General features: G+C 51.2%; 1 protein-coding gene across 2 annotated transcripts in view; it reads right to left on the minus strand.

The window, feature by feature from the left end:
* Window positions 1-22,217, minus strand: part of PC (pyruvate carboxylase) — a 2,223,386-nt gene that overhangs the window by 13,637 nt on the left and 2,187,532 nt on the right. For both annotated transcript variants that reach the window (XM_086938550.1, XM_086938549.1), the window contains one exon: window positions 21,030-21,275. In XM_086938550.1, coding sequence (XP_086794676.1) covers window positions 21,030-21,275 — 246 coding nt within the window. The remainder of the gene's footprint in view (window positions 1-21,029; window positions 21,276-22,217) is intronic.

Here is a 22,217-nt window from a genome sequence, read left to right on the forward strand (position 1 = left end):
CATCACGCACCTGCAGCGGAGTTCATCCACCCTGGCGTTCAGTGAACCTGCCAGGTGTTGAACCACCAGGGACATGCCCTGATGTTCCAGCTGTGTCCAGGGATGAAGGGTCTCTTGAAATAGGGTCCATCACTCCACCCGGCTTGTTTGTTGCAGTACCACATGGCGGTGGTGTTGTCCGTGAGCACCTGCACAATTCTTCCCCGGACAGTGGGAAAATATGCCTTCAGTGCAAGACGGATCGCCCGGAGCTCCAGAAGGTTGATGTGAAGTTCGGACTCCGCTGAGACCGGAGGCCTCTACTCTCTGCCTCTCCCATGTGGCCGCCCCATCCCAGAAGGGATGTGTCCGTCACCACTGTGTGTTCTGGTTGGGGAAGGGAGAAGGGTCTGCCGTTGACCCAATCCTGGTTCGTGAGCTACCACTGCAATTGCTGTGCAGTTCCCTCCGAAATCTGGGCGCAATCAGACAGATTCCCCTGATGCTGCGCCCGCTGGAACTTCAGGTCCCACTGCAGAGCCCGCGTATGCCACCTAGCATGATCCCCCAGCAGGGTGCAGGAGGCCATGAGGCCAGCAGCCTCAGAGTCATCCTGACCAAAACCCGGGATAGAGTCTAAAAGATCGGAATCGAAGCCCAAATATCCCAGACTCGCTGTTTGGGAGGATAAACCCGAAATTGCGTCGTGTCCAGAACCGCTCCGATGAAGAGGAGCGCCTGAGAGAGGGTTAGGTGCGACCTCCGCACGTTGATGGAGAAACACAGCGAATGCAGGAGGTCGGCCGTAGTCTGGAGTTGGAAGACGACTGCCTGGGGCGATCCCACCTTCAACAACCAGTCGTCGAGATAGGGGATGACTGGAACCCCTGATCTGCGCAGATGAGTTACGACCACCGCCATTAGTTTCGTGAGCACCCGAGGGACGCTTGTAAGGCCAAAGGGGAGCACGGTAAACTGAAAATGCTCATGGCCTACCGTGAACTGCAGGTAACGCCGGCAGGACAGAGATATGAAAATAAGCGTCCTGCAAGTCCAACGCTAACATCCAGTCTCCAGGATCAAGGGTAGACAAGACCTGAGCCAGGGTCAACATTATAAACTTCTCCTTCCGGAGGAAGCGGTTGACGGCCTTGAGATCCAAAATAGGACACAGGCCCTTGTCTTTCTTGGGCACCAGAAAGTAGTGGGAATAGCAACCACGACCTACTTCTGGGGCAGGAACACGCTTGATGACTCCCTTGGCCAAGAGAGCCGTAACTTCCTGTTGGAGAAGGACCAGATAATCCCTGACATGCAATGGTACAGGGGTGGCATGGCTGGAGGGATAGTCTTGAAGGGGAGGGAGTAGTCCCTTCGGACTATCTGCAAACGCCACCTGTCCGACGTGATGGTGCGCCAGTGGGGGAGGTGATGGTGAATCCTGCCACCCACTGGCATTTAATGGGCCTGAAAGGTCAAACTAGGAGGGTTTGGAGGCTGTTGCAGGGGGGGGGGGGCGGTGGTCTGGCCCGCCCGCTGGCCCCTAGAACCACGTGGGTGGTTTCCACGTCCTCGGCCGCGCTGAGGTTGAACAGCTTGCGCTGGCCTGTGGCTCTGAAAGGGACGTGTTTGAGCATCCCTTTCGTGGCCATGAGAGGGGCGAAAAGCAGACCATGCAGGAAACGTGGTGGAGAGGCCCAAGGACTTGGCCGTAGCCCCAGAAAAGCCAGTCATTCTCAAGAAGGCGTGAAGGCGAAGCGCCACTGACGTTAAACTGGTCCTACTCAGTGAGTCAGCAGTGTCCAGTCCACAGTGGATGGCGAACTTTTCAGCATCTTTTCCCTCAGCAACAGCATGGGAGAGACCGGCCCAGGCCTCCTCCGGACACCGAGGCAGCACTTGCGCCACCATATCCCACACGGAGTGGGAATAACAGCCCAAAAGGCATGCAGTGTTCAACAGCTGGAGGAAGAAAACCACTTCTTCCCAAACTGATCCAGCTTCTTGGATTACCTGTTTTCGGTGGTGAAGTAGGGAATGTGCTTTTAGATGCTGAGGCTTGGACTGCCAAGCTCTCGGGGGAGGGGTGTTGGGAGAGCAAAGTGGGGTCCGCCGGGCAGTGGCGTCGGGCAACCATCCTATCCACAGGAGCCCCTGTGGTGGGCCTGGACCAGGTGCTCAAAAGGATGTCTGTGAGGGCTTTATTAAACGGCAGCAGGGGCACAGAAGAGCTCGAAGCCGGCTGAAGCACCTCTGTCAGGAGGTTAGCCCCGACTGCCACAGTAGGTAGCTCGAGGTTTAGGGCCTCGGTCGCCTTATGCAACACCACTGCGTAAGATGCTCCCTCCTCCATAGCCACGGTAGGAGGAGACAACATGCCAAGGTCTAATGAGGTGTCCAGACTACTGGCATCCCCCAATTCCTCTCTCCAGTCCAGATCGTATTCTAGCTGGGCAGTGAGACCCGTCCTAGGCTTCCTCAACCTCCTCTGGCTGCCAAACAGGCTGAAAATGTCCAGGGTGCAATGCAGGCACTAAAGTACCCATTAACTCCGTATCCACATCGGGGTGGAAGCCGGGGTCGACGCAGGCTGGAGGTCCTGCCGGTGCCGGCTGCAGACGTGGTACCGGTGGAATCGGCGCCAGTGGAGGTGTTACAAGGTCGACCAGCGCCGGTCCGTATCCAGACCTGGATCCAAGGAGGCCCTGCAGAGCAGAGGCCGGACTCACCGGCGTCGAAAGCCTAGGGCCCCCAGCTGAGTCAGAGGGTCCCGAAGGCACACCGGCGGAGTCGGGCTGCCCAAAGATGGCATGCATCGCTTCGTAAAATTGACGAAGCTGGGCAGGGGTCGGTCCAGGGAAGGGAAGGCCGGAGTCTACCCTGAAGGTTCCGCACGCAGAGCCGTAGGAGTGCCACCACCCGCACCCTTCATTGCGTTGGCTGACTAAGTCGAAGAGTGACAATGCTTCGACTTCTTATACATCGACTTACCTGACCCAGAGTGCGAAGACTTCAACGAGGAGTGATGATGGCTCCGCGATCTGTCCCGTGACCTCAAACGCTACCTCGAACGACACGACACTGCCGGACCTCGAGGAGCTTTCGGGACCGCTCCGGCAAACATTTTGGGCTATGATCCAGCAGTTGGAGCACGACTTGGGGTCATGGTCGCGCCCCAGGCAGTAGAGGAAAACGCAGTGTGGATCCGTCATTGACATCAGTCGAGAACAGGAACCGCAGGGCTTGGAACCAAGCATCCCTCGTGCACCAGGAGTTTATGTAAGACTTGAAAAGAAGTCGACAAAAGTCAGTCAAAAAATTACTGGGGGTACCACTCTCTTCGGATCTGCGCTTGCTGGCGCGGAAAAAGAAAGAACTGACAGCGCACGATGGCGGCGTCTAAGTAACTTCTGCAACGTCATCCCGGCAACCATGATGCCGACAATGGACGCAGAGTCGACTGACGCCACCTACTGACGTGCAGGGGTACTGCTGAGAAAAACTTTCCTGATCCAGTCTGGCGCCTGGGGGATATTCTAAAGTAAGGAATCTATAACTAACTGTTTCTTTCAGATTCACAGTTCACAGGATATATCAAATCTTTCAATTAATTTTGCTTTGCATAGATCGCATGCAACAGTGTGGCTTGACAGTCTTTTTTTGGCTCCATTCCAGGTCATTGATTCTTTATGGGTTTGTACCCCATTGGAAAGGAAAAGAGACACCTATTCTAAGCTTTAGACAATGCACACAGATTTTGATCTCACTACAGTCTTTTCTGGTGCGGTTCAGGTCTACCGACAATACTTTCAACATGTATGTGAGTCTGAGCGGAATCTCCTCTCACTGCAAGGAAGCATACCCAAGTTCTGCCACACACTGTTTGAATCCACTCTAGTTCTGGATCACTATGAGTTTTACCAAAAGCTGTCCAGCTCTCAAAGTGTATGCTGAAAACCTGGTCTAATACTCGGTGAGTCTGTTCACAACTAGCCTAGCACTAGTTGAGACTACCCAGAGTCAGAAATTACTACAAGACAGTCAATGAATTCAGAGTCAGATACAGCTCTTTCAGCACCTACCTAGTGTAAAATACAGCTCTTTGCGAGCCTACTGAGGGCTCGAGACTACTAAGTGAATCTAGTCAGACTTGAATACATCTCTGTCTGAGCTTGTCCACAGTTGAATGCTCAAGGTGAATCTACCTAATCAAGAGATTTGGTGCCAGCCTGCCCAGGGCAACTTAAACACTGTACAATGTAATTCAATTTTGAGCTCAGCTTTATGCAAGTCAGGCTCGACTGTCGCGAGCAGAACAAGGTATGTCTTACATGTTATTTTTAACGCCAGAGGCACAATTGACCTCTAATTCAAGTTAGGTGTTTTCAGATCTCGGTACAGTTTAGGTGATGCATGGAGAATGCTAGCTACTGCCAGAAGACAGTGTGGATTATGTATTGACAAAGCAGAGTGGAAGTTAGAGATTTTCAGAGGGCAGTATAGAAAGGTATTGGCGAGGCCTGTTTCTGGTTAGACCTCTGCAGAGGACAGTGTAGATCGGATATTGGCAGAGCACGGTGCATGACAGACATTGCAAGAGGACAGTGTTGAATGGCTATTGGCAGAGCGCAGGTTAGATATTATCAGAGGACAATGCTTGCTAGCGCTGAGCAAATCGCGGTGCAGGTTAAGTTTCACTAGATTACAATGCAGGTCAACTATTCCCAAAGCATGTTGCGAATGATGTATGCGAGGACTGTGATGGTTAGGTATTGTCAGAGTACAGTGCAGCCTGGATATTGCCAAAGCACAGTGCCTGTCAAGTACAGAGTACAGTATAGGTCATACAGTATGCCATACCGTATGCCAGGGTACAGTACAGGTTTGAGATTCCTAGCCCCATGTTCATTGAGCAGAATCACCATAATTTCTCAAGTAAGCTTTTCCAATAAGAAGCACATTTCACTTGGTGGAAATGAAGGGGCTCCATGCGGATTCCTGGTCTTGTGGCTATTATCAGGCCTGGCAGCAGTGAAATGTATTGATAGTGTCCGGGTGCCATTTGCCAATACCAGAACTCGTTCAGCAGCACCCGCACTTTGCCAGCTTTATATTCCCAGCAGCAAGCTCCAGGTGAGGGATGCCTCTTACTTTCAACTCCAGCTGGGCCTAACACAATAAACGCCTCACTTAAAGGGCCATCAACAATTCTTTTGTTTGAACCTCATCCTGCTGGGTGCAAGATGGAAATTAAAAATTTTACGCCCATGCCATCGTGGCAGCAAAAGATATCCAGCTTCTCACTTGACAAGTAGGTTTTGGGGGTTTCAAGCTTTGTATATAAGACATATAGGGTGCATTGCAAGAAGGTCAGATATATCTGACTACACGAGTAATTACACTAATCAAAATTATATAGCACTTACTAATAGATGTAAATTACTACCCAAAAGAAACCTTTTAAGAAACTTTAGAAAAATGAAAGAGTGAATAAACAAATGGCAAGTTTCCACACTTAGGTTTAGCAGTTTACTTGCAACCCCATGGGGGAAGATTAAAACTCATTGAGCTATATTAGAAGGATTAGAACTTGTGAACTGATAGGTAAAACCAGGATCGTTGCAGCAAAATCACTAACCCACTGAGCTGTCTACATAAAATACAAACCGGTGACCCGCAAGTTACAGGTTGTGATTTAGAGTTGGCACTTTAACCCTCTAATGCTATTTTTGCAAGTAAAACTGGCGAATAGACTGCAGATTTCTCCAGCAAGGGCATTAACAACCTGAGTTATTTTTCTGTTCTTATATCCTGGAAATTGCGGAGTATACAAATCTCTTCAGCAGGTGCCTTAACCCAAAAGATATTTTTAAATACTTTGTTTGTAACCAAATAAGTATCTCAGAACAGATTTACTTTCATATTTGTCCTTGCTGCTAATTGCTTTGTGGGGATCTTTTTAAAAACAAATAAACGTGTAAGTTGACTGACAGACCCTGATTTTCATGGCTCTGCCTCCTTTCTGCTGCCACGCCTCTAACTCCAACTGATGCTATTGCAGAGTATTTTTTTTTAATTAAGTTCCTATACAGGGAGCAGAGATCAGGTATTGCAGCGCTTCACATGGCCACCAGAGGAACACTGTTCATTTTGCTTGTGGGCCGACGTTTGGTGGAAATATGGGAGGTGACAGCGCCAGAAGTGCTTCAATGTCTACTTACCTAGTGATTTTCAGCTGTTGCCATGTCTTTTTATGAACCCCCGCCTGACCAGGCTATTTTTGGGGTTTTCTGAAGTATAGGAAGCAGGCTACTGTTTGAGCAGCTACTCCTCACTGAATAGTTGTAGTGGTGTGGGGAGCAAGTATCTTGTTTGACTTGTACTGCCCCGTAATGACCCTGGGAAGCATTCTCACACATCTCACAATCTAAACACTTGACCGCTGCAGTCCCAAAAAGTCAGTGGCTTAACACAGGCCCCTGAGCTGCAGGGGGCCCACCCCCCGGCCCACATTTCCTGATTAAATTCAGAGCGTGGGCCCCCCCACATACCTTGCAGGGTGGCCCCCCTCAAGTTTCGTTATGCCACTGCAAAAAGTGGTTACTAATGTATAGGAGATACAGGAGCCTTGCATTAGAAGGATAAATACAAACTGTGCTTAATTTGAGCTAGTGGTTTTGTGGGCTCGACAACGACTCTTACTTTTCAACACCAGCAATAAATGACAATCCACCACATCGTGGCACTGTCTGTCTAATTTTTAAATGAACGAACAAAACAACAGTGTTTAATAATTCAGTACGCTTTAAAATGAATGATGCCTGCCGCCCACTCCATTCTTATAGCGCTGGGTGGCCAAGAATAGTCTTAGGTGTCACACTTGTAGGAGTGTGATGGTTAGTAGCTCAGAAGCGGTCGCTCCCTTTACCCTGCTGCCTGCTCCTGCCTGGTATCGTTGCTCAGTGCCGCATTGCTGTGTGATTTGCCTTTGAGATTTGATAATTATTTAACTAACTACTCTGGCTAATGCTGCAGCGGGAGGGATATTTACTCATTCTGGGACATTTCTAAAGCCTCTGGGGGCGCTCAGTGTTGCACATAAAGGAAAACTTTGAGGGCATTGTTTGCACGGCGCTCGATTTTCTAACGCTAATTGACATAGCGCGACCCTACTGCTAGCACAGACAATCACCTGAGCCCCAGCCTACCTCCAGTTGCGTTTCTCCCCACGCTGCCGCCATCTTACGCGTGTTGTTGTTTGTTGTTGATGCCTCAGAGCCTGACCCCCACAGCCCGCCCCGCCTCCCTGCTGACCCTCCCTCGCCCCTCCCCCTCCTCCAACCATATATGACAGATGCATTCTCGCGCAGCGTTCTCGCGCAGCGGTCGCGCCCCAGTTGCGCCGAAGGTGCGCCAAAGGTAAGCCCGTCTAAGCCCGTCTACGCCCGTCCGCCCAAAGCCCGCGCCAGACCCCCTGGTTCCCTTATGTCCCAGCCCACCCGCATTACATACGGTTCCTCCTCCCTCCTCGCACTAAACCCCGGCCGACTCCCCAACTGCGCCCAAGCCGCACCTGGACACACCCATGGACCCTTCACATGTAACTCCTGCAAGTTTGACGGCACAAAAACCAATTCCACACCCACTAACACAAAACATAGATCTGTCACCAACCACCTAAAATGCATCCTACTCAACACCCGATCGGTCCACAGCCACGCCATCGACCTCTGGAATCTACTAGACACCATCTCTCCAGACGTCGCCTTCCTAACAGAAACTTGGATGAACGCCTCTTCAGCCCCAGACATCACCATAGCCATCCCGGAAGGCTACAAGATCATCCGAAAAGATCGCACCATCCAAACAGGAGGAGGCATCGCCATTGTTCATAAGAACTCCATCCGCATCTCAACCAGCTCGGACGTCAACCTCTCTAGCGCCGAACACCTTCACTTTCAGATCCACACCGACCCCAAGACCACACTCAGAGGCACCCTCCTCTACAGGCCACCAGGACCCCGTGCACAATTCACTGAAGACATCACTGATTTTATCACCCAACACGCCCTCTCCTCCGAGGACTACATCCTATTAGAAGACCTCAATTTTCACCTGGAAAAGAGCAACGACAACGACAACAACACCACCACCCTTCTGGACAATTTCGCCAACCTCGGACTCAAACAACTTGTTAATACCCCCACACACCACGCAGGACACACTCTCGACCCTATCTTCACCTCCAGCAAACATATTTCCTTCAGTCACACCACAGTTCTCCAATGGACGGACCACAGCTGCGTTCACTTCGTTTACAATAAGACCACAACCCACAACCATCCTCAACCTACCCTGCGAAGAAACTGGAACAAAATCACCATCGACCAGATCTCCACATCGCTTCTTCAAAACCCCCCTGCCTACTCATCGAACCCCAACCAAGCAGCCATTAACCTCACTCATTGGCTAAGCAACACTGCCGACAACCTAGCACCTTTGAAAAAACGTCAAATCAAGCTAGGCAGCATAAACGCCCCCTGGTTCAACGAGGATCTTAAGAAATCCAAGAAACTGTCGCTCCCTTGAGAAGGCCTGGAAAAAAGACCCAAACACCAACACCAGGGACGCCTTCAAAAACGCCACCCGCATACACCACCAATTGATCCGGACTGCCAGGAAAACCGCATTCAAAGACCGACTCGACAAAAACGCCCACAACAGCAAGGAATTATTCAACATCGTCAAAGAGTTCACCAATCCCACTGCCAATTCCAACGACATCACCCCCTCTCAAACCCTTTGCGACTCACTAGCTTCATTCTTCCACGACAAAATCGCAGACATCCACAACAGCTTCGACAACCAACCCGAAGACCAACCCACCCAACCCCCTGCCGTACCTTCACCCCCCTTGAATATCCTTAATGACTGGAATCCAATCACCACGGAGGACACCATCCGCCTAATGAACTCCATCCACTCAGGATCCCCCACCTACCCATGTCCTCACCACATCTTCAACAAAGCAGACTCCATCATAGCACCACACCTCCGAGACGTCATCAACTGCTCCCTCAACTCAGGCACCTTCCCAGAAAGCTGGAAACACGCTGAACTCAGCGCCCTTCAGAAAAAACCCACAGCTGACCCCATCGAACTCAAAAACTACCGCCCCATCTTGCTCCTTCCATTCCCGGCCAAAGTCATCGAGAAAGCTATCAACAACCAGCTCGCCGCCTTCCTCGAAGCCAACAAACCCCTCGACTCCTCACAGTCCGGCTTCCGAGCCAAACACAGTACTGAGACCGCACTCATCGCAGCAACAGACGACATCCGAACTCTACTGGACAATGGAGACACAGTCGCCCTCATCCTCCTCGACCTCTCCGCAGCCTTCGACACAGTCTGTCATAACACCCTGTTACGACGACTCAGAAACATCGGAATCCAAGGAAAAGCACTGGAATGGATCACCTCATTCCTAGCCGGCTGAACTCAGAGAGTACGCCTCCCACCATTCAAGTCAGAGGCCACTGAAGTCATTTGTGGCGTGCCACCAGGATCTTCTCTCAGCCCCACCCTCTTCAACGTATACATGAGCCCCCTCGCGACCATCGCACGCCAACACAACCTCAACATCATCTCCTACGCTGATGACACTCAACTGATCCTCTCACTCACCAAAGACCCAAACATCGCCAAAACCAACCTACATGAAGGAATGAAAGAGGTAGCCGAATGGATGAAGCCTAGCCGTCTGAAACTGAATTCAGACAAAACAGAAGTCCTTATCTTAGGTACCTCCCCCTCTGCCTGAGACGACACTTGGTGACCAGAGGCCCTTGGAAAAGCACCCATCCTGACGGATCACGCACGGAATCTAGGCGTCATCCTGGATTCCTCACTCTCGATGACCAGACAAGTCAACGCCGTCTCTTCATCTTGCTTCAACACTCTTCGCATGCTCAAAAAAACATTTCGCTGGATCCCCACCGAAACTAGAAAATCGGTCACCCACACACTGGTTACAAGCCGCCTGGACTACGGAAACACCCTCTACGCCGGTACCACCACAAAACTTAAGAAAAAACTCCAACGCATCCAGAACGCATCAGCCAGACTCATTTTAGACATCCCGCGTAAAGAACACATTTCTGGTCACCTGAAAAACCTCCACTGGCTACCCGTCAATAAAAGGATAACTTTCCGCCTCCTCACCCACGCACACAAAGCTCTTTACGAACTTGGACCCGAATGCCTCAATACACGTCTTTCCTTCTACACCCCCCCGCCAGCTGCGCTCTTCCAACCAAGCCCTCGCTGCTGTTCCCCGCGTCAACAAAACCACCATGGGAGGAAGATCATTCTCCTACCTAGCGGCCAAAACCTGGAACTCACTTCCCTTGCACCTTCGCCTCACTCAAAACCACCTAGCATTCAGAAAGCAGCTTAAAACCTGGATATTCGAGAAGTAATTCCCCACCCCTCTTCAAGCGCCTTGAGACCCTCTGGGTATGTAGCGCGCTATATAAATATATTGACTTGACTTGACAGTACTGTCATTGGCAGAGCTACAGTGGTCTTATGAGAAGAGCTCTGGAATTTATATTTTTACTAATTAAGCACTGAATGCAAGTTGCCAAGGAGTTTTGTAGACTTGTAGAAGATGAATACCAGAAACAGAGTTACTTTATGAGGTTATGGAACTCTGAAGTGACTTGCGATAGCCTTTAAAAGTACTACATTCCTTAAACGACGTGGTCACAATATTATCCTTCCTGCTCCTTAACATATACCAGTATGGTGGTAAATATAGAAACTCAAGGCGAAATCCATAGTGCTTAATTGGAAAACCCAATGTAAAGCTAGTATGTTGATGCAGTTTAATGCCAGTCATTTAAAAAATACCTATAGTGTATAAAGTATGGTAAGAAGCAGAAATTCCTTCAAAAATTAAGTCTGCCATAACGCTCTCGTTTTTGCTAAAGATGATTCACTTCTGTTCTCGTAGTTCAAAGAGCAGTTGTAAATCTGCTTTGTGGCCAGCCTTCTTCGCGGTTTGCCTTTTACAGGCAGTGTCATGTCAAAAGTCAAATGTAATGTTACAGTTGAGCAGCTACGTCCTTACGGCATAACTAGACATTAATGAAAAGATAAGAGACCGTTTTTTATACAAAGATTGCGTATTAGACATGGTTTTTCAGTCCAGTGCTTCGTCATGAAGTAATTTGTGAGCCGACGCTCTCTTCTGGGTTATTCAGTAAATGCGTGCTCCAAGGACAACTTGCGGTGACCTCTTACTGTCTGACAGGAAAATATAGCGGAAACTCAGAACCTGAGCCCACCATCGCCTGCACACATGGATGGGTTAATTCTGCCCAGCCGAACACACCGGCTCCTGAAGCACAGCTTACTAATTTTGTGTTTTTTACTTCAGATGTAGAGATGTCAGTAAAAGGCTTGTTTCCAGACTAAATCCCAGCAGCCGTGGCTGGAAGCGCGCGCCCGCCCGCGCCCGCCACTGCAGACCAAGCACGCGCAGGCCATTATGAGAGAGGTCAGTCTTGCCACAGTGACAGCCTTGCCAGCCGCGGCAAGGGCCAGGGGACTTCGAGGGCTCTCGGGCAGAACGCTCCTCTGACAGCCATTGATTGGGACGTCTAGGAGAAATGACTGAAGATTTCAGATAACACATAGCAGCGGGCCGCGGCGAGAATGGCGGTACCTCAGCAACTGTAGGCAGGGAAGACCTGCAGGCCACAAGAGGAAATAGTCACACCACTACATAAGGGATTTACAAATATGGAATATTAGGGCTTCAGTGGATCACTAGTACTGGAGTGGCAGAGGCCGCCCTCGATGAGGCATCAGCGGCAGGCGCAAAAATATCCTCCGGGGACCGTAAAGAACCAGTTTAAGCCGCCTTAGCGGCCAACAACGAGGCAAGGGGTGTTTCTGTCCCGCCCCACCTCAGGGGAAGAGAGCAGTGGTGGCTGGCTGGGAAGGGAGGCAAAATATAAATAATAAAAAAAACACTTTCCTTCTCACTGCCGCCATTTCTCCTCAGCTTCGTTTCCTGGCAAGTCTCTGAAGCAGGAAGCACACAAGCTCCCCTAAGCCAATCACTTCGCTACAATTGGTCTGTCGTTCGGCCCTCAGACGTGGACTGGGTGCCTGTTCCCCACCTGGCTGTGCATTACAGCCTGGTAAGGCCCATGCGAAGTGCGCATGACCATTTGGCCGGCCCAAGCAGGCCAGCCAAACCTTCATCCACACTTATGCCCACCACTCCCCTGTGACCCCCAGCTCCATCCCTAACCCAACCCATAGGTCTAAACAGAATGTTATCATTTTTTCTCCCTTTTTTCTGCTCTGAGAGCAGTGGGGCAACACTTGTCCGCCTAAGCAGGGAGCAGTCCCCTGGAAGAAAGCACTCCAAAGTTAGTGCAAAGACACCGGGCCAGTGAGGGTCCGGTAATGACAAACAAGGTTTTGAAACCCCCTATGGGGGACACAACAACACCCTTAGCTGGGGCACAGGGGGTTAAAAAGGCCTACCCTGCCCTTGCATTAGGTACATTCGTGAGGCTGGGGCAGCGTGCTGGAAATGCGAAAGGGGGAGCGCAGTAGCATTCCAAATTGTCCAGAGGCCTCAGAGGGAACCTGCCTGCAGCGCGATTGTGGACCGTGATGCCCTGCCCACCCCTGGTTGTCGGGCTGTTGTCAAGTTCCTGAGGCCGCTTAGGCAGCGTGGCCCGCAGCACAACTTGTTGTGCTGGCCCGCCCCATCGGCGGTTCTGGAATGCCGGGCCCCGGGGGAAGCACATTCGCAGACTAGTCTTCACCCGGGGTCTTTTGCGCAGGGATAGGCTAGTCAGGGGAAGGGGAGGAGTTAGGAGGGGGGTATAAGGCACAGGGGAGGAAGGGAACCTCCTCTTCCTGTGCCTGGCATCGGGAGGGCTTAGCGAAGGGAGTCTTAGCGGTGCATTTGTTAGATTAGTTAAGGTAGGCTGGGTGTTAATACCTGTTTCCAGCGTTGTGAGCTGCCTAACGGTGGCGGAGAGTAGGCACGCCTGAAGCGTGGGGTTACCGAGGAGGTTTCTGTGACAGCCTTTCCTCGTCATGCGGTGCTGCTGCGGCTAGCGGTTCGCGGCGCACGCCTGAAGCGTGAGCATCGAGATGTCCGGAATGTCGGCCGAGGAGGTGCGGGCGGCCCTGCTGCTGCTGGCCCGCGCGTGGCGAGAGGACCTACTGAAGCCAGGTGTGTTGGGCCAGTCCTGGGTGTGCTGTACAAGGGCCACGCGCGCGGCCTCGACCGGGGTCGCGGCGGTCGTGGCCTGCCAGGACGACGTCCCAGCTGCGTGGGGGCCGGCAGTTGAGAGAGGGGTGGGGTGGAGCACCGAGGGACTCTGAGCGGGGCGGGAAACGCAAGAGCCTGCCCCCGCGAGTCTTCCCCCCACTCCAGTTCTTGCCGGGGGCTTCTGGGGCCATGCCTAAGGGGGGGATCCCCCCCATGCGGCCTAAGACTGACCAGAGGGGCTTTGAGGAAGCGGAGGGGAGTGAGCCATGTGTCTTGTTGGCTGGAGTTGCCCCTGGGTCTGTGGGGGGGTCCCGGTGCCTGAAGGGTGGCCCTTGGGGGGCCGAAGGCGGAAGAGCAGGCTCCTGTGGGTGAGGCAGCTGACATGGATGGGGGGCAGTGGGATGATGCCCCCATTGATCTGTCCACTAGTTAGAGGGCCAATACTCCTGCCCCGGCGGGGCGGAGAGCGACTGTGCCAGCAGAAAATAGAGGGGAACTGGTCTTGTCTGGGCCCCAGGTGGGCTGGGGGGGCTGCTCATGGGGCACATGCAGGGAGTTTCCTTGCCACCGGGCGGGGGTTTCAGGGGGCTACTGCCCACCCCGTCCCTACCTATTTGGGGGGCCATGTCCTGGGAAGACAGGGCGCGGGAGGAGAGGCTTCTGGCGCAGATCCAGGAGGCCAGGCGGGCAGAGCAGACAATGTCACGGGTGGGTGCTGTTCGGGGGCCTGAGATTGAGGGCCGCCCCCACCCCGGCCTGAGCTTTGAGGCCCGTTGATGCCAGGGCCCACTCAGGCTGGAGCGACCTGAGGGGCAGGCGGGGAACCAGGCCGGCGGCTTTCGGCAGAGCTCGGGGGTGCCTGGCTGAGCGCAAGATGGCCCTGAGACGCCGGCCAGAAGCAGTAGGGCAGTAGGGCAGTCCGCAGCGGCTGTTCCTCCACCGCGGGCTCGGGCTACGGAGTCACGTGTGGCTGGTACGCCTGGTGCGCCTGTTGGATTGCAAAAAGGTGTGAAGAGGGCGGTGAAAGACGCGTGGAGTGCGCCTGGGGAGCTTGAGCCGGTGTTGGAATTGGATTATGGTGCGAAGAGTGATGAGCTTGAGGATGGGGAGGTGAGGGACGACAGTGACGGCCTGAGGGGTGAGGTGGACAACAGAGACGTTGGTGTTTTACAGGCCCAGAAGACGGTGAAAACCAAGGACAAGGCGGCGGCAGCAGTCAAGGTGGCGGCTCCGCGCGGACGATCCCGGGACTTGGAGGCTACTGTCTCAGGTGAGGGTTCCTGGTGGGCTGCCTGGGATGGAGGGCCTAAGGAGGGTAGGAAGAAGGCTTGTCGGTCAGTGGGGGTGGGGGATGGGTCAGTCCGGGAGGCAAGGTGGCCAACGGGCGATCCATCTGTGGATGGTGAGGCAGTGGATGGTAAGTCGATGGCTACGGCAGGGGTGCAGACGGACAAGGGGGACGGTAAGGAAGAGAAGGGTGACACAAAACTGCAGAAGAAGTTGCCTTACATGGGCTTGGCGATGCCCTTGGGGTCGCATTTGTCAGAGAAGGTCCGGTCCAAGATTTGGAAGCACGAGTATGTGGATGTTTTTAAGCTTTTACACAGGGAGGTGCAGGCGAAGGAAGGGTCAAAGGAGGAAGAGTGGGAGCTAACTAGGAGGCCGAGTCCCGATCACGATGGAGAACTGGACGTCGGCGTTTCTCATTTATGCAAGCATATATTGTGAGAAGTATTTGGATCAGGCAATTGCGCTATTGAAGTATATGGATATTATCTGTAAGGCGCAAATGCAGTTTGGGGGCTTTGCGTGGTTAAGCTACGACGAGGAGTTCAGGGCCAGAGTTAGTGCGAATCCAGAGAAGAGTTGGGGGAAGTGGATCAGGAGCTCTGGATGGCGTCCACGCATTCTGCTGCCTCTACTCACACGGCTAGCAGCTTGCCCGTGCCGTATCGGTCCTTACCGCCGCGTCCCGCCCACGGCGGGGCGGGGGGAAGTGCGGTTCCCAGCACCATCACTTCCGGTCAGTCCGGCAAACAGGGAGGCTACACCACGGGGGCCTGTTGGAGCTACAACAGGGGGCACTGTTTGCGGTACCCCTGTCGGTTCAAGAATGAGTGCTTTAAGTGTGGAGGAAAGCATGCCCTTACACAGTGCCTATCACTGGTCACCCCTCTGAGCAATGCCGGAACACCAGGGGTAGGGGCCAGCCTGGACCGAAGGGCACCTACACCGGTTAAGGTGGAGGCAATGGCCCCTTAGCTTTCGTGTTACCCGGACAGGGCGGCGGTCCTACGACTTTTTTGGGGTTTCACGGAGGGCTTTTGGGTAGGCTACCAGGGTCCCAGGGTGTGCAGGTGGGCCGACAATTTGAAATCTGCGAAGGAACTACCTGACGTGGTGGCAGACAAGCTGAGGAAGGAAGTGGTTGAGGGGAGAGTGGCAGGCCCGTTTACTGACTGGCCTCTGGATGATCTGATCGTTTCTCCGCTGAGGGTGGTGCCCAAGAAGGAGGAGGGGGAGTTTCGTATGATTCATCACCTCTCGTGGCCCGAGGGCCAGTCAGTGAACGATTTCATCGCGGAGGAGGATTCACGGGTGCTTTACGTGTCGGTGGACGACGCAATCAGTTTGGTGAGAGCGTGCGGTACGGGGGCTGAGTTGGCGAAATGTGACATCAAGTCGGCTTTCCGGCTGCTGCCAATTCATCCGGCGGATTTCTCGCTCTTAGGCATGCAGTTTGGGGGGGGCCATCTACGTGGACAAAGTGTTGCCCATGGGGTGTGCCATCTCCTGCGCCCTGTTTGAGTTTTTCAGTACGTTCCTGCAGTGGGCTGTTGTGCGTTTTAGTGGGTGCCGTGAGGTCACAAAGTATTTGGACGACTTCCTCTTCGTTGGCCAGGCAGGCTCCGGGGATTGCGGCAGGGCCCTGTCGCGGTTTCAGGAGCTCACTTTCCATTTTGGTGTCCCGTTGGCGCCTGAGAAGATGGCGGGTCCCAGCTGCTGTCTGACGTTTCTTGGAATTGAGTTGGACTCTGTGCAGTGGCAGGCCCGCTTCCCCGCGGGCAAAGTGTCCGAGATCTTGGCATGTCTGGAATGGGCGATCGGGGAGAAGCGCATCGCGTTGAGGGCAGTGCAGAAGTTGTTGGGTTTCTTGAACTTTGCGTGCCGGGTGGTCAGGGCAGGGCGGACGTTCTGCAGGCGGCTCGGCATGGCCATGTCGGGGGCAGTGCTTCCACACCACAGAGTCAGGATTTCCATGGGAGTGCGGGCCGACTTGAGGACATGGCTGACATTCTTGGAGGACTTCAACGGGGTGTCGCTGGACTTTCAGGACTACAGGGCGGTTTGGCAATGTCAAATTTTCTCTGATGCGGGAGGCGATTACTTTTGAGTTGTTGGTTCGGCTAATTGGGATATTGCCGGTGTGTTGCTATGATGCTTTTGAAGCCAGGATTTTTCGGCTGTGCATGATGTGGATGTTTTTTGGGGCTTTTGGGGTGTCCGAGTTGCTGGGTTCGAGAGCTAGTGCTGGCAGGCGGTATGAGGAGATACGTGTGGATGGTGGGCGCTTGGGGATCTGGCTTGGACGCTCTAAGACTGATCAGTAGGGGCAGGGCAAGTGGGTTTGGCTGTGGGAAGCTGGTGGGGGGGGGGTCCGGTGGCAGAGTGGAGATTGTTTGTGGGGGCCTCGCCTGTGTTAAGTGGGGAGATTTTCCGGCATGAGTCTGGAGCGCGGGTGACGGCCGGACAGTTGTTGGCAGTGTTGCGCATGGCTTTGCGACGTCTGGGGCTGGAGCCTGCTGGTTTTGCTGCGGCCCGGTTGGGGTGGTCCTGGGATAGGATCAGACAAATTGGGAGATGGAGGTCTCGTTGTTGTGAGAGGTATGTGCGGAAGTGAGCTGGAGGATCCAGTGGGGTGGACTGCGGCCGGGGTCGTGGTTTATTGATTTGTTTTAACATACCTTTCTCTAGTAGGTTGCGTGGGCGGACCGGGGAACAAGACTGTGACCTGGATTGTGGAGCACTCCTTCGTGCACTGGGCGTCCAAGTACGCAGAACAGCAGGTGTACGGCCGTAACCCGGGACTGATAGGACACTTACACGAGGTGAGATGGTGGGGAAAAAGTGGTATGCGATTGGGGGCACTCTTGCGTTGGCTCGCTAAGATGGTCCCACAGAGAGGATGCCCGGACCTGTTAATTGTTCATTTGGGGGAAAACGATCTGGTGCAGCTGTCAGGTTTGGCGCTTTTACAGCTCATGCAGAGAGACCTGGAGGTATTGAAATCGAGGCTTGCAGGGTCCTGCATTGCCTGGACTGAATTGGTGCCCAGGAAAGTCTGGAGAGGGGCCATGAAACATGGGGCAATTGAGAAAGCACGAAGGAAGCTCAATAGGGCGATGAGACTTTTTTGCGGTGACAGACATTAAAGTGATCTCGCACACGGGCATTCGACTGGAGGAGCCTTTGCTTTTCAGGGACGACTGTGTGCACCTGTCTCGTATGGGGAACGCTTATTATATGATGGAGATGAGGGATGTGGTCAGCAGGTTGTGGAATGAGGCGATTTGGTGTTGCAGGGAGTGAGGTATGGAACGGGATATGTGACCATTAGGTTGCAGGGGGGGTGGGGCAGGGAACCGCCCTACAGGGGGTTCCCTGGTTGGCGGTACCTTGAAGGGAGAGCGGACCATAAGTGTGAAGGCTCTTACAAAACGGATCCAGTGGTGGGGGGCATTGTATCCTCAGGGTATTCCTGGTCGGCAGTGACCATTCTTTAATCATGTATCAGCAGTAATGTAAAAATAAAAAAGGCATTGTCGATTTGGAATGCCTCTACATGGGTAATTCAAAACAGCCATAGCTAAAATACCCCTGGCATGAACGTAATGAAAATAGTAATAATTCTTCCATTATAATTTATTACTAACAAAGCTTTTGGGAAATCCAACCATTTTTCTCCAGAACATGATCTCATGAATTCTGAAAATACACTTTTTTCTTTTTGGTCGTGAATACATAATTTAGGGCTTCCGTTCATTCATTCAACCAAGAAAGAGGTTCTTATTTAGAAGACTGGGGGTGCACATAGGATAACTACTCACAGACAGCTGGAGAGCTACCAGCAGCTCAAGAGCTGCTGGATGGAGGTCCATGCGCACACATTAAATGGCTCAGTTGCATGACGCAGTGAATTTAGTAAGAGGCACAAAGGGCTAGAAACGTGCAGGTATAGTTGGTGGTTAGCATATATGGTTTACCATAAGAGCGTCAGGCCCAGCATCGAAGTTGCCAGTTAACAGTGTAACACTAACACTGAGGATTCTGTCACCCTAGAGGGGTGGACCAGAAAAACAATTGTATTTACTTGGGTGATCGAGCCTTCTTGAGGATAAGGAATGTAATCTTGGGAGGAAGCCGGCCTCCACATCATGGGTTGAAGTAAGTGGGTCTCCACTGCCCCGTTTGCCAGCAGTCCATGGTCTGGGTCTCTAGCAAAGCCGTGGATTGGCTTTGGTTAAGCAGATGAGTTTGTTTGGGGACAGGGTGCAGCAGCACTCCTCCAAAAATAGGTATATGACTGTCCTGCTTTTTCTTTCATTTATGACATCTGCGGGGGAGAGGACATGCCGAGAGGCTGAATAGGATCGGATCGTGCGTGCCTGCACTACTGATAATCCAGCAATCGATGTATCTAATACTTTTCCTCGATAACTGGTGAGTTACTGCTGGAAACTCGACGGGGCTTCATCTTTCGACATCGAGGCGATACCCATAGTATGGTAATCTAGGCGCATCGACAAACTCCGAAAAAAGAGGTTGGGAATTCTCATGTCCGGGTCCTCTGTTCATCGGGCGTCTTTGATGCAAAATACAGTAGCACAGAGGGTTAACGTGCCTGATGTTAAGTTCATGAATCACAAACCTAATATAGTACAGTGAGCTATGAACTTGGGGGAAAGGCCTGCATGCAAACTGCAAGGTATAGGTTAGAAATTTATGGCCTTCCTCAGTCGCTAATTATCAAAATGGTGCGAAAAAGAAGGGGTGCTGCGAGGCAGCAACAAGCAGGTGCTCTATTAAAACTGTTTACACTTGTTTCTGGACTACAAAAATACAGAGGAGATCAGGAGTGAGGTACACTGGTGGAGCTGTGCCTAGTCCTGCCTAGGTTATTTAAAACTGGATTTGTAACACGACTACTCACAAAACATCCTGGCGCTCTTGTAACACCATTTGTTAAAAATTGGTAGCCAGAAGATCACAGGACACGGAGCCTCAAAAAGCATAGGCAAAGCCAACAAGAGGTACATTTGGTACCTACTGACTTTGGCAATGGTTTTTGGCTACACTGCACATCATCCACAATGCTGTGTGGTGTGGCTAAGTTTAAAAAAAAACATTAAAAAAAACAGAACACAATCCTTTGAAACAGGTGCTTTTTTCCATTTCGGTTACCAATCCAATGTGGATCAGTAACTGAAAAGAACATATGTGAAAGCATTTTTTTTTTAAAGTGTGCGGGATTGAGAAGCAGAAGTAACATGGGGAAGATGAGGGGACTGCCAAAGCAACAAATGGACGGTGCGCTATGTTTGGAAAGGGCCAATCTTGATTTTGTAATATGTGGAGTACCTAGATATCCTTATAAATGTATATTGCAATTAGATCATGATGATGTATGGCACATATCAATGTGCTTATTTTCCTATTATTGAGCCCAAAACTATTGAGTGAAGTGTTGAATATTTCATTTTTTTTTTAAAACGGGACGGTTGGGGCACCAACGGCAAAGCAGCACAGGGGAGGGTGGGGGGTTAGCCAAAGCAACACAGAAGAGGTTGCAAAAGGAACGGGGAGAGGGCTGGAGGGAGATGCGAAAGCATTGTGGAGGGTGCTGGTGAGGGGAAGCAATAGAGAGAAACACACGGCCAAGCATGAGGGAGGGGCGGGGAGAAAAAGTTGGGTAATGGAGTACAACAAACGAGAGAAGGATCAAAAACATATGCACTCTTAAGGAATGCTTGACACAAAATAAATAAGTAGTGCTTGAAAAGCAAGCAGTCGAAGAGGTTATAAAGAGGCAATACAACATTGGAGGGACAAACACAAGATTGATAAATTGTGACACTATTAATAAGTAGACAAATGAGAGTGACAGAGAAAGCCAAACAATGGTAAACAATGGGTGAAATCAAACCTCTATGTTCTTAGTAAGTCACAATATGCCTTGTGACAGACAGTGCATGCGAATCTTGAATCTACTAGGCTCAATCAAAAAAGCGGGATATTAAAGGATGTGAAGGATATATATGAAAAAACATTCAGAGATTGTAAGGAGCGTTGCCATAAAATTGAATCAGATTTTTAGGGGTTGTCCTCCTGTGACAGAAGTGGGCGCTGCAAACCAAATTTGAGGTGCGGTGTGAGGTACTCAAATTTTAGGGGGTTCACCGCAAACAAATGTGGGGCATCAGTAGAAATGTTTTTGTTTCATCATGCAGATCATGATTCAGCTGGACTGGTAGAGCTATGCAGTGATTTGGGTAATGCAATGTATGGGTGGAGAAGATCAGCAGAAACTCTGGAAAAAAATCAGAGGCTACAATAAATGTGAGGATGGGCAGTTCATGCAACTCATTCGTTATTCCTTTTTTCAGCAAGCCTTAAAACAGGAAGAGCACCAGTAAGTGGAGTGCCCTTCACTGCCTAGGGAGATTGGTCAGTATATGTGGCTTCTTACCTCAAACTCCTCTGCAATTTTTGGTCCCTCTAGGAACAGTCGGGTGTTCAAATGCTCAACGGGCCCAAACTGTTTATTAAAATCCTTGTATTCTTCAAACACCTTGGGATACATTGCAGCCGACATAACGTCTTCGGGGGTGATGTCTTCATGCCTGGCTTTCAAGTCTTCCTCCAGCTTCTCGAAGTCCATGGCTGGGAGCGAGGCCCCAGGACGTCCTTCAATGCGGGGGAGATCTTTCAAGACCTGAAAAAAGGTGGAAGAAACATCAAGGGGAGAAGAACAGGAGAATGGAAAAAGTTATGCACCACCAAACCTATTTTCAGCAATGAAAATCACACTAACAGAGGATCCCAGCTAGAATTACATAAAAAATAGGGAAAGACTAGTGGTCCTGGAGACGTCTGCCCTTACAAAACAATTAATGAGACAGGAAAAGTTTTTGACCTATAACAACTGCTATCCAGCAAAGCTATCCAGCTCACACCTAAGCTTAGAGTAATGTCCTGAAATAAGGTAGGATGTCAGATGTTCACACAGGTCTCAGCACAAAGTGCTTAACTCACAGAGTAATTGTGCCAACAGCGAGTTGATCAAATTTGCATATGCAAGAAGGATCCTGTACTAAAGAAGGGATAGCCATTTACCTGTAAAATGATGAAGGAAAATTCATGCTTCTTGGGCAAGCACAAACTCGAAGGATGGTCTGCTTTCGTCAAATTGCGGTTCCCTCACAAAGAATCCCATGTCAAAGGATCAGAAAATGATCTTATGAAAGGTAGGCTTCTCCACCATTTTCTGTAAAAGGTGATTGCTTACATGCTTCAGCATGCATCTGGAGATATTACCTTATGCACCGTACAAGACAAAGTACTAAGCTGAGAGGAGATAACTCCTTCACTGTATATTTTTATTTTTCATGACCTTATGTCCACCGTTTAATCACGCAGACTCTGATCCTTAAAGGCCGCATATCACAATTCCAGATGGGCAGCACAGATGTCCTAGGCTTCTGCTGACAAGACACTTATCGCATACCCTTTTCTGAGTAATCTAAGTTCACAAGGTTATAGTAGGGATACTACATGGATGTACGTACAATCACAAACATTTGGGTTTCCAGATTAGAAATACTAGCTCCCCAATAAAGATCCAACGCTAACTGCATAGATCTTCCACCAAGGAGAA

This window comes from Lissotriton vulgaris, chromosome 9, assembly GCF_964263255.1.
Source record: "Lissotriton vulgaris chromosome 9, aLisVul1.2, whole genome shotgun sequence".
Lineage (NCBI taxonomy): Eukaryota > Metazoa > Chordata > Amphibia > Caudata > Salamandridae > Lissotriton > Lissotriton vulgaris.